This window comes from Tetrahymena thermophila (genome assembly GCF_000189635.1).
Source record: "Tetrahymena thermophila SB210 genomic scaffold scf_8254691, whole genome shotgun sequence".
NCBI classification, from domain to species: Eukaryota; Ciliophora; class Oligohymenophorea; order Hymenostomatida; family Tetrahymenidae; genus Tetrahymena; species Tetrahymena thermophila.
This window is the reverse complement of record NW_002476457.1, coordinates 443,034-458,069: the sequence shown is the minus strand read 5'-3', so window position 1 is coordinate 458,069 and position 15,036 is coordinate 443,034. Positions and strand designations below refer to the sequence as shown.

At 23.1% G+C, this 15,036-nt stretch overlaps 3 protein-coding genes across 3 annotated transcripts; 2 read left to right on the top strand and 1 right to left on the bottom strand. All coding sequences in view use genetic code 6, as the record gives it.

The window, feature by feature from the left end:
- Positions 1 to 1,017: 1,017 nt before the first annotated feature.
- Positions 1,018 to 6,006, top strand: TTHERM_00323020 (phosphatidylinositol 3- and 4-kinase; the record flags this gene model as incomplete). Its single annotated transcript, XM_001013003.3, has 14 exons — positions 1,018 to 1,454; positions 1,614 to 1,864; positions 2,372 to 2,571; positions 2,634 to 2,960; positions 3,029 to 3,432; positions 3,486 to 3,809; positions 3,871 to 3,988; positions 4,058 to 4,441; positions 4,512 to 4,703; positions 4,786 to 4,870; positions 4,934 to 5,305; positions 5,442 to 5,555; positions 5,617 to 5,778; positions 5,837 to 6,006. The coding sequence occupies 14 exons, from the start codon at positions 1,018 to 1,020 to the stop codon at positions 6,004 to 6,006; spliced, it is 3,540 nt and encodes a 1,179-aa protein (XP_001013003.3).
- A 1,503-nt stretch (positions 6,007 to 7,509) lies between these two features.
- TTHERM_00323010 (hypothetical protein) lies at positions 7,510 to 8,904 on the top strand (the record flags this gene model as incomplete). The annotated part of the gene is made up of 1 exon (XM_001013002.3): positions 7,510 to 8,904. The coding sequence occupies one exon, from the start codon at positions 7,510 to 7,512 to the stop codon at positions 8,902 to 8,904; it is 1,395 nt and encodes a 464-aa protein (XP_001013002.1).
- Positions 8,905 to 9,962: 1,058 nt separating this feature from the next.
- TTHERM_00323000 (hypothetical protein) lies at positions 9,963 to 13,019 on the bottom strand (the record flags this gene model as incomplete). Its single annotated transcript, XM_001013001.1, has 1 exon — positions 9,963 to 13,019. One exon carries the CDS (start codon positions 13,017 to 13,019, stop codon positions 9,963 to 9,965), a length of 3,057 nt encoding a protein of 1,018 aa, XP_001013001.1.
- Positions 13,020 to 15,036: the final 2,017 nt, after the last annotated feature.

The following is a 15,036-nucleotide window of genomic DNA, read 5'->3' as shown; positions in this document are numbered from 1 at the left end:
TTTAAATATATTAATTATTGATTAACTTTCTTTGTATTTATGAAATTATATTAAGATAATAATGCTATTATATAAATCAATAAATTATTTTCAAATAATTTGGCTAACTGTTTAATATAGTTCTAAATTCCTTCTTCTTCATTTGTTAGCTACTTTTAAAATATTAATAAAAGGGATAAAGTGTAAATAATTTAATTTTTACTTTTTTATCTTTTTAAATCTATTAATTAATTAATGAATACTTTTTCTATTTTTTAATTCCCTATTTAAATTGCTAAATATATATTTTAATGTAAACAAACGACTCTTACATTAAATAATTAAATACATCAAGATAATTAATTTATAATAATATCTAAATCATAAATAAATAAATAATTGATTGATTGATTATATATTTAATAAAATGATTTTTTAATTGTAATTAATAAGATAAAAATAAAATTTATTCTAAATAAAAAATTATTAAAAATGAGTTGAATGTTGACTGTATGAATCGTTTATTACTCTTATTATATGAGCTAATTAAAATGACATAAGAATTATGCAAAAACTATTATACTTCGTAAATTTAGAGCAAATTAAGTGAATAAATATCAAATAAACATGCTAGTAAGAAATAACTTTTAGATGAAATAAAAAGCTTATTAAATTAAAAAAATGCTTAAATAACTGAAATTTGTTTAAAAAGTAGGCAAAATAAGTATTACTGTTAAAGAATAAATAGCTACTATTTACACCTGGAGTTTATATTATTTGTGATTTAATGGTTTGAGAAAGGAGAAGTTGAATTAGAAATTTATTTTATGTGAATGAATTTCTGATTCATTTCAATGAATTATAATTTTTTTTATAATACTGAAATAACAATAAGCAAACTATAATTGGATTAAAAGCAATAATTAATTATACAAATTGCATAAAACTTTATAAATTAATTATAATTAGTTAAGTTCTCGATTTTAAATTGATAGTTTGTTTTTCAAGTTTTTTTGACAAAATTAGCAGGCAAATAATATGGCTGAGGATACATAAAAGTTACTCATTTGTGTAGATCCAAAGACAAAATGGTTTTATACTATTAATACAAATACAAACGAACTTAGAATTGAAGAAGATGCAGAATAAAATGTTGTTATGAGACAAAAAGCTGATGAAGCTATTAAAGATTTATACAAGATTATAAATTTAGATGATAGCTACTGGCTCTTTAGATCTGAACAAGCAAAAGAGCTACAGCGTAGAAAAATTCCTAGTTATTTGCTAAATAAAGACTGCTCTAAATATCCTAAATATTTGTGCTAGTCAAATCTATCTTTAGCGTTTTCAAAAGTGAATTCAATTAACTTAAATGTGAATTTAGACGAGTACATAAATTAGTTAAGAGAAAAAAAGCCTGCCGAAGTAGATTGGGACTGCAAATCTCTTACAATAGAGGCTGGACTTGTTACAGGGTAATAATAAAGAAACTATATTATATTTATGGAATAGGAATATAGAATTTATTCAAGAGTGATATTGTCATTTTAAATAAAATACATTCATTCTATAATTCTTTATTTTTAGTAGAAAAATGGTGCAATCAATAATTAAATCATAATATTTATAAATAGGGCAGATGAAGTCATTAAAAATATACTAAGAAAAATTTACAAAGAATATAAGATAGCACTGAAGCCAAAGGATTAAAACCATCAATTTATACTTCAAGTAAAGGGATTTCGTGAGTATTTAGCAGGCAATCACCCAATGCTTAATTATGATAGAGTGAGAACAAGTCTAAGAGGTTTAGATCACTTAGATGTCAAATTGACAGAAATGCCAATCAACAATTAACAAGCTGATTAATTTCCACCAATTTATGGTAATAATAAACTAATAACTTATTTTTCATTTTTTAAGAAAATAAATAAATAAATAACAGAGATATCTTTCTTTTATTTTTTTAAAATAAAAACTTACCTTTTGGAATAGCAAACATATTTTTGGTGAATTAAATGATCTTTCTTTCTTGTGATAAAATCATTAATTTTAATATTTTTCAGCAATGATTTTAAATTAAAATAATTAATTATTAAATACATATTATACTTTAACACAAATTCTTTTTATTATAAAATAATATCTACTTTCTTTATCGTCTTTGAGAGTAGAATTTATTTTGAAATTATTTCTAAATAACATTTTTGTTTTCTTTTAATATAAAATACAATTCTATATTTTGACATTATTATTTATTGGGTTTACTTCAAAAAAATCTATTTATTTACTCTTATTGATTCTTTATTTATATATTTATTTATATTTTTTTAATAAGATTTGCTTTAAAATCATTTATTTTTCATTAAATTACTCAATTTTTTATCAATAGAACGAAAGTAGTCAGAAATGGAATAGGGAATATTTACTCCTATTGACTGGTCTAATTATTATGAAGTTCCTATTCTTCTGTGGTATCCATGGGTTGATTTTCCAGAGAAGGATACTCCTAATCCAAATTAGGTTGTTTAAAAGAGAATGATGCATCAAAGAATGTAGGATTTGAAGTTAAATAAGAAGAAACAGAGTTAAGTAAAAATTATAGCTAAAAAATTTAATTAATTAATTGTTTTTATCGAATTATATTTAATTAGAACTTGAGTGAAATTCTCACTTAGAATGTGTAACCTGTTTAAAATGGTAGTTCGATAAACATGAAAAATACCAATCTATATTCTGGAGAATGTGATTGTTTATTCAAAGTTAGAATATGTGGATTAGAAAATGTTTTCAAAATACTTCAAGCAGTTGATCCTTAATGGCCTGGTTTAAAAGCAACCTATAATGGATTCACTTAGCCAGCATATGTCACTTTGGTTAGACATGGTGTGGACGACAAAGAAGATAAACACAACAAAGAAGAAAAAGATAAAAAGGAATAAAAAAACAAACAAAATAAGGACATCCAATTGTAATAAGAAGTAATGATTTGTTTGATATTATCGTTAAAAAATTTTATAAAAATTGTTGGTTGAAATAAATGAAATAGTAACAGAAACAAAGAAAAGATTAAGTGACTCCTAAATTAAACACTAGAATCGTCAATCATGGTATTAAGGGAGTAGAATTTATGAAGCAGATACAGGGATATTATGGTATGAACTTAGTGCCTTTCTCTATTTCAATTGAAGCTATCATAATGAATGGTTCAACTTGCATCAAAAGTGTTGAAACAAAAAGAGTTCCATATGGAAATACTTGCAAATTCAATCAATGGATATCTTTTAACAATATCAAGGTTTCTCAATTACCTTTAGAATCTAGACTTTGTTTTAATCTAAAAGCTTATGCTTAGAATTCAAACGATTACTAAATTATTGGAAGTTCAACTCTTCCTATTTTTAATAGTCAAGAGCTCTTTTAGCAAGGACTCAATGCGATTAATGTTTGGCCGTAAAAAAATTGTTAAAATTTTTAGATTTTTATTTACAAATTTTTTAATTAAGATTTTACCGTGTTCACGGAAGACTCAGCTGCATGAATGAGTATTGGGGATGTTTTACTAAACTTCGTATGCACGAATAAAAAGATGAAAAGAAAATTAAAGAATTCATTAGCTAAAATTATTGTAGACTCTTTATATAATTAGATAAATTCGTTGAGCCTATGTTCTATTCTCTCAGAGATGAAAAAACTATGGAATCAATGGGCTTGCCTAACCCCTATAAATCTAGTCATCAATCAGAAAGGCATAGAAATTTTAACTAAACTCCTAAAACAGAAGACTTAGCTCGTTTATAATTCCTGTTGAATGCTGATCCTCTCAAAAGGTAACTAACTCAAATTAAAAATAAAAATTTATCAGAAATAAAATATGTATTAAATAAAAAGGCCTGAGTTTACTCCTGAAGATAAGCACATTTTAATGATCAGCAGAAACCATTATAAAACATTAACATAAGCTCTTTAAGTATTTTTACTAGCAGTAGATTGGTTAGATCCAGAATAAGTAAACAAACAAACAAGCAAGATAGAAAGCAAATATCAAAATTCATTATAAAATTTTAATATTATTTAGGTCAAAGAAGCTATTTTGATGCTTAAAAAGTGGACACCTCTCCAGCCAGAAGATGCCCTTCCTTTGCTTGATGCACATATTTCAAATGAGATAGTTAGACTCTATGCAGTAGAAAGAATAAGTACATTCTCAGATGATGAAATAGCTCTTTACATGCTCGAATTAACTCAGCTACTTTTATATGAGAGAAATCACTTTTCTCCTCTTGCTGAAATGCTTTTAGAAAGGTCACTATTAAATCCCTATGTTGTTGGGCATGAGTTTTTCTGGTAGTTGAAGAGTTAGCTCAATGTAAAAGCATTTCATGAAAGGTTTTCGCTTTTGATTGAGTAATTTATCATGGTGTGCGGATCCTTTAGAAAAGAAATTGCCAATTAAGTGCATGTAAAACTTTGAATTTATAAAAAATATATTTAATAATTTAATTAATTAATTAAATAAATTTTTATTATAGGTAAACGGATCTTTAAATAGTGTTGCTAAAATTATTTAATACGAGGCAAAGCAAGGTGTAGACAAAGCAAAACTATAGGAGAGATCTAAAGAAGAACTTGGAAAAATAAGAGATAACCTACCAAAACCAACTTTTTCGTTAGCTCTTGATAGCAGAATCTAAGTCACAGACTTCAACTTATAAGGCTGCAGAGTAAGATATCTTTTTATTTATTTATTTACTTATCTATTGTCATGGACATAAATTAATTAATCTTTATTTTGATTGAATAAAGTGTATGAACTCTAAAAAGAAGCCTTTGTGGATTGAAACAATAAACAAAGTTGAAATTGAAGAAATAGATGAAAATAATAATAAAAGTAAATTAATTAATTAATAAATAAATACACAAAACATATTTCAATAAAATTAACAATAAAAAGAAATAATATCAGAAAATGATTTAGAGATGAAAATATTATTTAAGAGAGGTGATGATATAAGGCAAGATCAGTTAACTCTTTAATTGCTAAAGATTATGGATAAAATTTGGCTTGATGCTGGATAAGATTTTAGAATGAAGCCCTACAAAGTTATTACTACTGGAGATTAAGTTGGTATGATAGAAGTAGTAGTAAATGCTGAAACTACAGCAAGAATACATAAATAGGAAGGTGGTGGATTGGGTGCTCTCAAGGAAGATACTCTTAAAAATTATTTACAAAAACACAATCCAGATAAAGAAAATTTGAAAAGTGCTACGGAGAATTTCATAAGATCATGTGCAGGCTATTGTGTTGCAACTTACATTCTTGGTAATTTATTTATTTTTTATATTATTTCTTAATAAATTTTTTATTTTTATTCAGTTGCATATTAAAAAAACAAAACACTTCTTTTTAATTTTAATTAAAATTCATACATAAATAAATAAATAAAAATAACAAATAGGTATTGGTGATCGCCACCCTGATAATATTATGCTTAGTTAAACAGGTCACTTATTCCATATTGACTTTGGTCATTTCTTAGGAAATTTCAAAAAGAAACTTGGTATTGACAGAGGTATCAATTTATTTATTTAATTTTATTTATTAAAAAAATATATTTTGTTTGAATAATATAGAAAGAGCACCCTTTGTGTTTACTGAAGAAATGGCGTTTGTTATGGGTGGTAAAGAATCTGCTGATTTCAAAAATTTCACAGATTACTGCACATAGGCTTACAACTTGATTAGGAAACAAGGAAACTTTATAATTAATATATTTTTACTGATGTTAGATGCAGGTTAGGATTAATATTTATGTTAAAATTTTAATTATTTTTTATATTTATAAATGTTTAGGTATTCCTGAATTGCAATCTGCTAAAAATATAGAATATCTTAAGAACAAGCTTGCTCTACAGCTTAGTGAATAAGAAGCAACTAATAAATTTAAAAAAGAGATTCACTTTTCTCTAAATAGTAGATTTAGAAAACTAGACAATTTAATCCATAATTTAGTCAAATAGTGAAAAAATCTTTTAATTTATAACTAACATCAACTTAATCAAAATCATACTATTAATATTATTTATTCCTTAATTATCTATCGACAAAATAGTATTTTATATAGCAATCAATAAATACTATTTATTTATTATCTTTTATGCTTCATTATTACTATATTATATTTCATTATGATCTTCCTTTATTTATTTCCTATGTTAGTTAAAGAATCGTATGCAATAAAATAAAAATAATTTTTTATTTATGCAAAATAATAAAAAACATAATAATCACTTTGTGAATATCTCTATAGTAAACTATAGCATACTTATTCAATAGATAAAATATATTTAGAGATAATAAATAATTCAACATTTTATCAGTTCAATTTCTTCTTCTTATGTATTAATTTATAAATTATCTTAATAATTTCTTATGAGTTATTATAAATAAATGATTGATCAAACAAAATCAAAATACATTTTTTTTTTGGTGTTATTTATTTATTTAATAAATAAATAATTAAATCAATTTGTAAATTATAAATAAATTTGCTCTTCAAGTATTAATGAATATCTTAGATAAAAAAATGCATATTATCATATCAATTATTTTTAATTATTAAGCTTTCAAATTAAATTAATAACTTGACTCCCAATTTTAACTTCTTTTATGTTTATTTCTAACTGATTTTCTTTAGAAAAATAAAAAAAAATATTTATTATAACATAAATTATTATAAAAATAGATCAATTTTTTTATCATTTTCTAAACAAGAGCTTTTATTTAAAAATAAATTTAAATATTTAACAATCTGATTTTGAGTTAGCAAAGAAAATAATTTTATTCATCTAATTTTAATGAGCTTTTTTAATTCAAAAAAAATCCATTCTTTTTGAAATTCATACTATTTTTACAAATATGAAAATGGATTTAAAAGATTTTTAAAAAAAATATTTTTACAAATTAGATGAATAAGTAAGTAAGTCTAAAAGATAATCAAAAATTTTATATATCATTTGATTAAAATAACGAGTTATTTATTTATTAACCATTTTTTCAGTAAAAATTTTGCAATATCATTAATTTATATTAAAAAAGATATTAAAGTCAACTTGAAGGTTCGTTTTTTTTTAATAACAATTATTAGGAAAACTCTTTCTTATAATTTTAGATCAGATATTTTTTATTACAAAAATAAGAGTAAAATCTACTTTGTGGAAATGAAAAGGGGGAATAATGAATGTGATTTATTTGTTAAATATTTTTAAACAATGTTTATAATACGAAATAAAGTTTAAAAAAATAAAGAAGGTGATGGATGAAGCAAGACAATAATTAATTGATTGAAGCTAATAATTTATTATTACCGTTTAGAGTGCTCCTCTAAAGAGGATTTTATTATAATTTGATTGGTTTTACATTAGATTGAAATATTTTGACATGTTTGCCTTTATAAACATAACTTGGGATAGCTAATTTAAATAATTTTTTATAAAGAAAAGCAAAAATAAAAAATAAGATTATTAATGAGAACAGTTAAAGTTCAGCCTCAGCCTTATCATAAATATAGTCTGCTTAATTTCAAGAGCTACATCTCACAAAAGGGATGCTGCCGCAATCAAATAGGAGATTTTAAAAAATATCAATAGATCACATTAAATTCAATTTAGGATTTCATCATGACTCTTGCTGTGAATCAAGACATAATTATTAGTAAAACAGAAGATATCAAAGAAGTTACTGGAGAGTAGCTTTTAAAAAATTTAAATAATTTGATTCCACGAGACCAGTTTAGTAGATCTCTTAAAACTGTCTACATATACAAACACAAAGAACAATTTCGGCTAAAAGGTGAAAACATAATGGCATATCAATTATACGCTAGTAAAATCTAATTGAGAGACATTGAAAGTGAGCTTAGCTCTTCAAAATCACATCAAATTTAATCTAAGGAGCAAAATGTTATTTAAAAAATAGAAAACTCCTAAGAAGACAGCATTTTAAGTTAAACAAAGAATAAAAAATACATTTAGTAGTAAATCGGAATATACACCACTAATAGTATAAACGGCTCTAATATCTTTGCCTATGAAAATCTTATCAAAAAGTAGAAATTAGAACAATAATCTGATATCCAATCTTAATAATAACAATAAGAAGAATATTAATCCTAAAATAATTCTTAGTAGAAGAGTTAATCACAAAAGCAAGAAGATGAGTAACAAGAGATTACATTTTCGGAAGATAATAGCGAAGTGGTCTACATCGAAAATACATCTACTTGCAATCATGAGCAATCAAATCTTTCAGATGAACAAGAATTAGAAATCGAAGAAAAATCCAATAACTTTTTTAATTAAAATTACTTGTCTTAAAGTAATTAGATAGTTATGTTTAATAATCAAAGTAGTTTAGGTAAGACTTTTTTGCTTTCTATTAGCAATTATCATAATATCATCGATGAAAAGTTAAAAAAGGGGTATTAAACTTATTATCATTTAAAATAAAGAACAAATGATATTAATTTGATATATATTTCTATTTTTACTCTTAAAGATGATTAACTAGTCACTAATCCAAATTGGAAGCAATTTAGACAACATCTTGTTGATGCAATTTAAAAAAAATTCCGTCTTGACGACTACCAAAACTATTACTACTGTAAAATTGGCTTCACCAAAAACATAGAAAGAGTTGATGTCCATTTCAAGAACTTCTATGCTAAGTTTTACAAAGCTTTTCTATGCTATAGAGAGTGTGAAGAATAGCAGTTCCATTAGTCTTAAGAAGCTAAAAATTTCAAGATACCAGTTGTTTCTCCTATTTCTTACGACGGCAAGGCTGAGCTATACATTTTTCACCCTCTATTAGAGCTCATTCTATAATAAAAATTTAGAAAATACAAATATTAAATTTTATGATTTATCGATCTACTTTTATAATAATAGTAAAATTATTCTCGGCATAGATATATTTTTAATTTTTGACTATTTATATGTGCATTTATATATAAAAAAGCATCCTTTATTACTTGATAAATGGAATGAAGTATTTTTTTAAGGAATATTTAAAAAATTAAAAATAATCATCAAATTTCAAATAACTTTTATGAATATTAATATAGCTATAATTAGCAAATAATATTTTTAAAAGATAAAAAAATAAATAAATACTTGTTATTGAGAAAACTATTAGTAGCTTAAATTAATATAAATATTAAATTAGATTATAAAAAATCTCAAATTTAAGATTCAAAATTAAAGGAATTTTTTTATTTACTTTCAAAAGATTTACATTAAATTGAATTTTTTTAAATAGATTTTTATTTATTGAAAAATTAATGGTGATTGAGAGATTAGGTAATTAGTTATACATAAAAATATTTATTTAACTATTGTTTATATGAAAATAAATTTATTTGAATAAATAATTAAAATTTTTTATTTTCTTATAAAAATATATTTCTAAATCTTGATTAATAAATTGAATGTCCACTACTAATAATCTTTCTGATTCTTATGGTATATCTTGCAAAGGATATAAATATTTTGCTAATACTACCAAAAGTGCTTATTAAGCAAACTATAAATAATTATTTTGCTGATACTACCAAAAGTGTTTATTAAGCAAATTATAAATAATTATTTAAAAAACTGAATAAATTGTTGAAATTTTTTAATTTTTGAAATTAGTAAATTTGTTTATAAAAATAAATATATATGGTATTTCTTGCAAAGGATATAAATATTTTGCTGATACTACCAAAAGTGTTTATTAAGCAAACTATAAATAATTATTTTGCTGATACTACCAAAAGTGCTTATTAAGCAAACTATAAATAATTATTTAAAAAACTGAATAAATTGTTGAAATTTTTTAATTTTTGAAATTAGTAAATTAATTTGTTTATAAAAATAAATATATATTTTTCAATAAATAATATAAAATAGCAATTTATTAATTAATTAATTAATTTAAATCAAAAATCTTTTAATTCGCTTTTCACTCCTTTAAGTGCTTCATCATTTTTCCTCAATAATTCTTAAATTTCTTTCATGTCATCATCAAGTTCTTCACTTTCAAATCCTTTATCTAAGTGTAAATTTCCGTAATTTAAATCATCTTCATCCTCCTCTTCTTGTAAATCATTTTCAGGTTTTTATTCTTGTATTTTTTTATCTTGCAACATATCACTTTTTAAGATTTTATTTTATTTTTTGTCTGGTATTTCTTATTCTTGCTATTACTCTTCATCTTATTCATCTTAGCTTAAAACTTCTTCTGCATCATCATAAATTTTGGAAGAATATTTAGGAGGTTATGATAGTTGTTACTACTGCTACTTTAAAGTTTATTCTATTTAGTTAAAAATAGTTAGACTTTTATGAAAATCTGCTTTTGATTATTTCATTGTTTTATTTGCTGTGGAAGGTCTATTCGTAGATTAGAAAAATTTGGATTAAGTTTGCTGCAACATATTGTTTTCTATAACTAACTCTTAGTTTTCTTATTATAGATCTTCTAGCTTCAGATTTAATTTAAATATTTCTTTGATAAATTTTCCTACATCATTATCATTATTCTTAAGATGGTCTACATAAGAACGATATTTCTATGAGAGTTAATTTTTTTGTTACTAAAGTGATTAAAATTCTGGGATTTGTTGTTAAAATTCATCATTTTATTTAATTAACTTATCTTTTTTCTCTCTTAATTCTTATTATTCACAGTAGAGAATTTCGAGTTCTTACTCTAGTTATTCTTGCTACTGTCTTGCCAATTCTATTTCTATTTCTAATTCGGCAGCTCTGTCTTCAGGGATACTCTTCAATACTTCTTTTGACTCTTATACTAAATCATTGATTTTTTATTTGAACCTATCTTTGTAATTGCTCTTACTATTAACTGCACCTTCATTGAAGGCACTTCTACTACCCCAATCTTTAGCAGTACCAGGTCTTAATGGGAGTCCAGATTTTTGCTGTATGTAGTTCAAAGACTCTTTTTGAAATGCTCTAGAAAGCTCTAAATCAATATCAGTAACTTCCTCCCCATCAAGTTTTTTGAGTTTCAGCTTCCATAAAAGATCGTACTTATAATTAAATCTAGAGGAAACCGGATTTTACTCCAATTCTAACTCTTCTAAATTACTGAGCATACAAAGAGTATTAAGAGTATTTTCAAATCCTTTAATTTTATTTTTCATCAGAGCTAAAGTTTTTAGTTATGATAATATATTTATTCCCTAAATAGAAGTTATTCTATTGCCATTTAAATATAAAACTTGAAGTTAAGTGTGATGGAATATCGGAGTGATATCTTCTATATTGTTGTATTCTAAATTTAACTACAGTAAATTGTGATTAGGAATACTGCTGATGCAGTCAATGTTTTCCAAAAGTGGGTTGTGAGCCACAACTAAATATTGTAAATCCATAAACTCACTCCAATCAAGTTAATCAGTATCTTTCAAATATAACAAATTCTTATTCCTCAAGAAAAGCTGATCTACTTATTCTATTTTTTCATATCCAGTGTATTCCAAGATAAATTTACTTGTCAAGATCTTTTGTGTTTCAATTTAACTTTATTTTCTTAACTCTTCCATTTCCTTTTCTTTTACAAGGTCAATTTCTTAATTTGAGAATGAAACTTTTCTCTTTTCTGTCAGCTTATTAGCTTGTTTATCATTTTTTTCTTATTAGTTAGAATCTTTCCCTTTAAGTTGCTTCTAAGGAGAAGGTCTTGCCATTATTTTATCAGTTATTTTATTATTTTTGTTTAAAATCTCTTATTATTCTTTACTTGTAATTTTCTTAAAATCCTCTTTGTCCTAACTATCATTTAAACTTACTTCTTATTCTTCTTCATCTTCCTCAAATATTTCATCATCATCATTATCGCCAACACTCTCTTCACCATCATCTTCATTATCATCAGAAAATTACATATTAAGAATCTAATCTTCTCTATTAATTTAATTAGCAATATCTTCATCGTTTTCATCACTATCTTCACTATCATCTTAATTTTCTAGTTATTCCTTGTTTAAATTTTCATTTAAATCTCTAACTTTTTGAATTTATTTTTTGCTATTGATCTCCTTTTAGTCTTTTAAAATTGTTTGAATTCTCTCAACACCTTTTTTACCAAATAAAATCTCCTCTTTCGATTTAATCCTTTCTTCCTTTTTAGTAGGTTTATCTTGAATACTGGTTTTTATTTCTGCTCCCTACTATTAATCAACAGAATTTTGAACTTTAACCTACGCTTAAAGAGACTATTAAGAATTATTTTTTCTCATTAAATTAGGTGTTATCCGACCATTATTATATTATGATTTATCATTAGAAGAAATATTCAGCTTTATGTTTGATTAATTACTTTCTACATTTATTTTTTGATCCATCTTATTCTAAATTTAAATATTCTTTTGCTAAACTTAGCTATTTTCCAAATAAGAATTTTTCATTATATTATTCTCTTTGATTCCGAACTCAATATTGTTTGTTGACGAGCTTGTAGTGTTAAAATTAGAAGAAGATGATGATGATGGGCGACTTCCAACAACAATTCCCCCAGAAATACTATTATTGTGTTTGACAACTTGACTATTTATTGAAGGTTTTTTCTAATGAGAATAACTACTATTATTGTTAGAAATCATAGTAGCTGTACTATTATTTAAGCTGGCTATTTGTTAAGCCTACCTAATTACAGGGTGAAGTTGATCCTATTTATCTGCGTTTTTTTAAACTAAATTAACTCGCTAATTGCTTTAAGAAATTTGGCTATTATTGTTGCTTATTGTAGGTAACTTTAACTACTCATCCTTTTTGTACATATTGCTTCCATTGCTTGTATTCATTTCTACTTATACCTTTTGATTCTATTATAAAATATCTTTATCATGCATTCTGTATTAATGATCTCTTAATCTTGTTTCGCTTTCAAATTTTCTTCCACATTTATCAAATTTACAATAAAAATAACCACCTTCCTATGCACTATCAGCAAACCCAGCACTGCTATTCATATTTCAAAATTAACCACCTATCTAAAAAATCTACTTTAAATTGCTAAAAAGCAGCTGCTTTTAATTTTATAAAATATATAACCAATTTAGTGTGTATAAAATTTTGTAAATTTAATTATTCAATTCTTTTTCAAATAATACTTAATTAATTAATTAAGAGTACTTTCAATACAAATAAACACAAAGAAACAAACTCAATTAAATCTATTAAACAAGACCATAATTTAAAAAAATATAAAAATGATAAAAAGAAGAATGATAGATATTTATTTTACTTGGTGATTAAAAACTTAAAGAAAACAGTCATCTGGTAAATTTTAAATTCAATTTTTTATAATTTACTATTTTTCTATATTTTTCTTTAATGTATCTCAAAGATAGATTGTTTATTTTATTATTTAAAATAATTTAAATAAAATAAATCTTTTTTGATAAAATATCAGAATTTATGAAACATTATTACTTAAACAGAGAATTAATATTTGTTACTTAAAAAATATAATTTTAAAATGTTAATTTATTTAAACTTTAAACAAGAAAGATTACAAGTTTATTTTAATAAAAAGTTCAAAATAATAAAATGAATTAATTTAATTAAATTAAAATACTTCCTTAAAATATTATTTTGCTTAAATGACCTAAAAAATCAAAAAATAAACCTTTGTTTTTTAATGAAATGTGAAATTAGTAATTTACAATTTAGAAGATTTTTGGGTTAAACTATGATTGCTTTTAATATTGAGATAAAAATAACTGATAATATCCTCTCATGTAAAAAAAACATATAAATTTTAAATAATTTTTTTTATTATAAAAAATAATTGGTTACAGTTCCGTTTTATTTGAATTTATTTATTAAATCAGTTTGATTATAAAAAAATATATTTGAATAGTTTTTACTAATATTTAGGCAATCTATAACTTATGAATAATATATATCATTAATCCTCATTAATTAAGGTCTACCCTCTGACCAAATTTTATACTAGGCTAAGGAACTCAAAATATAGAAATTATTCATAAGAATAATTGATAAAAAACCTTAAATTTATGAGGATTGACAGTATTTATTATTTTATTAAAAGATTATTTTAGCTAAAATCTTAAAATTGTATTTTAAAATGTTATCTTTAATGCTTAAGCATGAATGGGATACTTTATTTATTTAATATCCAAATATAAGATTTAAATATTTATATTGACATTAATAATTATTTTAATGAAGAGTCTTTTTTTATTGTCAAATCATTTAATCAAATGAGTGAGTGAATCATTAGAGTGCCTAAAAAAATAATTTATTTAGACTAAACTGAAGAAAAATTGTAATAATCGTAACTAAAAATTTGTAGAGCTAGCTCATAAACAAAAGTTAAATAGAATTTAGTAATAAATTTTATTTAAAAAATACAGTTAAGATTAAATTTAATTTATTATCAAAATGAATAATTTGATTGGTTGTTAATTGAATAATTTATTTAAAGATAATACAATAAATTAAAATATAAAAACATACACTTAAATTCAATAGTTCTAATATGTTAAATTAATATTATTTTTGATAAGTAGATATTTATTTGTTTATTATTCAAGTTGATAGATAGATAGTTCTATCATTAATTATTACAGTAAAAATGTTGGTTCTTTGGTAGTTTGATTGATTGGTTGATTTATTAAATTTAAATGGCTTACCAAATTGTTTTAGTTTATACATCCTTTATATTTAATTACTTATTTTTCTTATTTATTTAATTATATATTTTTTTATAATTATTTATATATTTATTATAATTTGGAAAAAAATTGAAATTAGTTTTATATTTATTTATTTATTTTGTGTTCTCTCATTTTAGGTTACCATTAGCATATTCTTAACTTCTAATTTAAATAGAATCTAGTTCTTTACTTATTGTTAATAAGTAAGTATAGTAAGAATAGATAGTTTGTGCTCAAATTTATTTTTAATCTAATCCTTTGGTTAATTAATTATTTTTAATAGGTCTTTTTAAATTCAAAAATT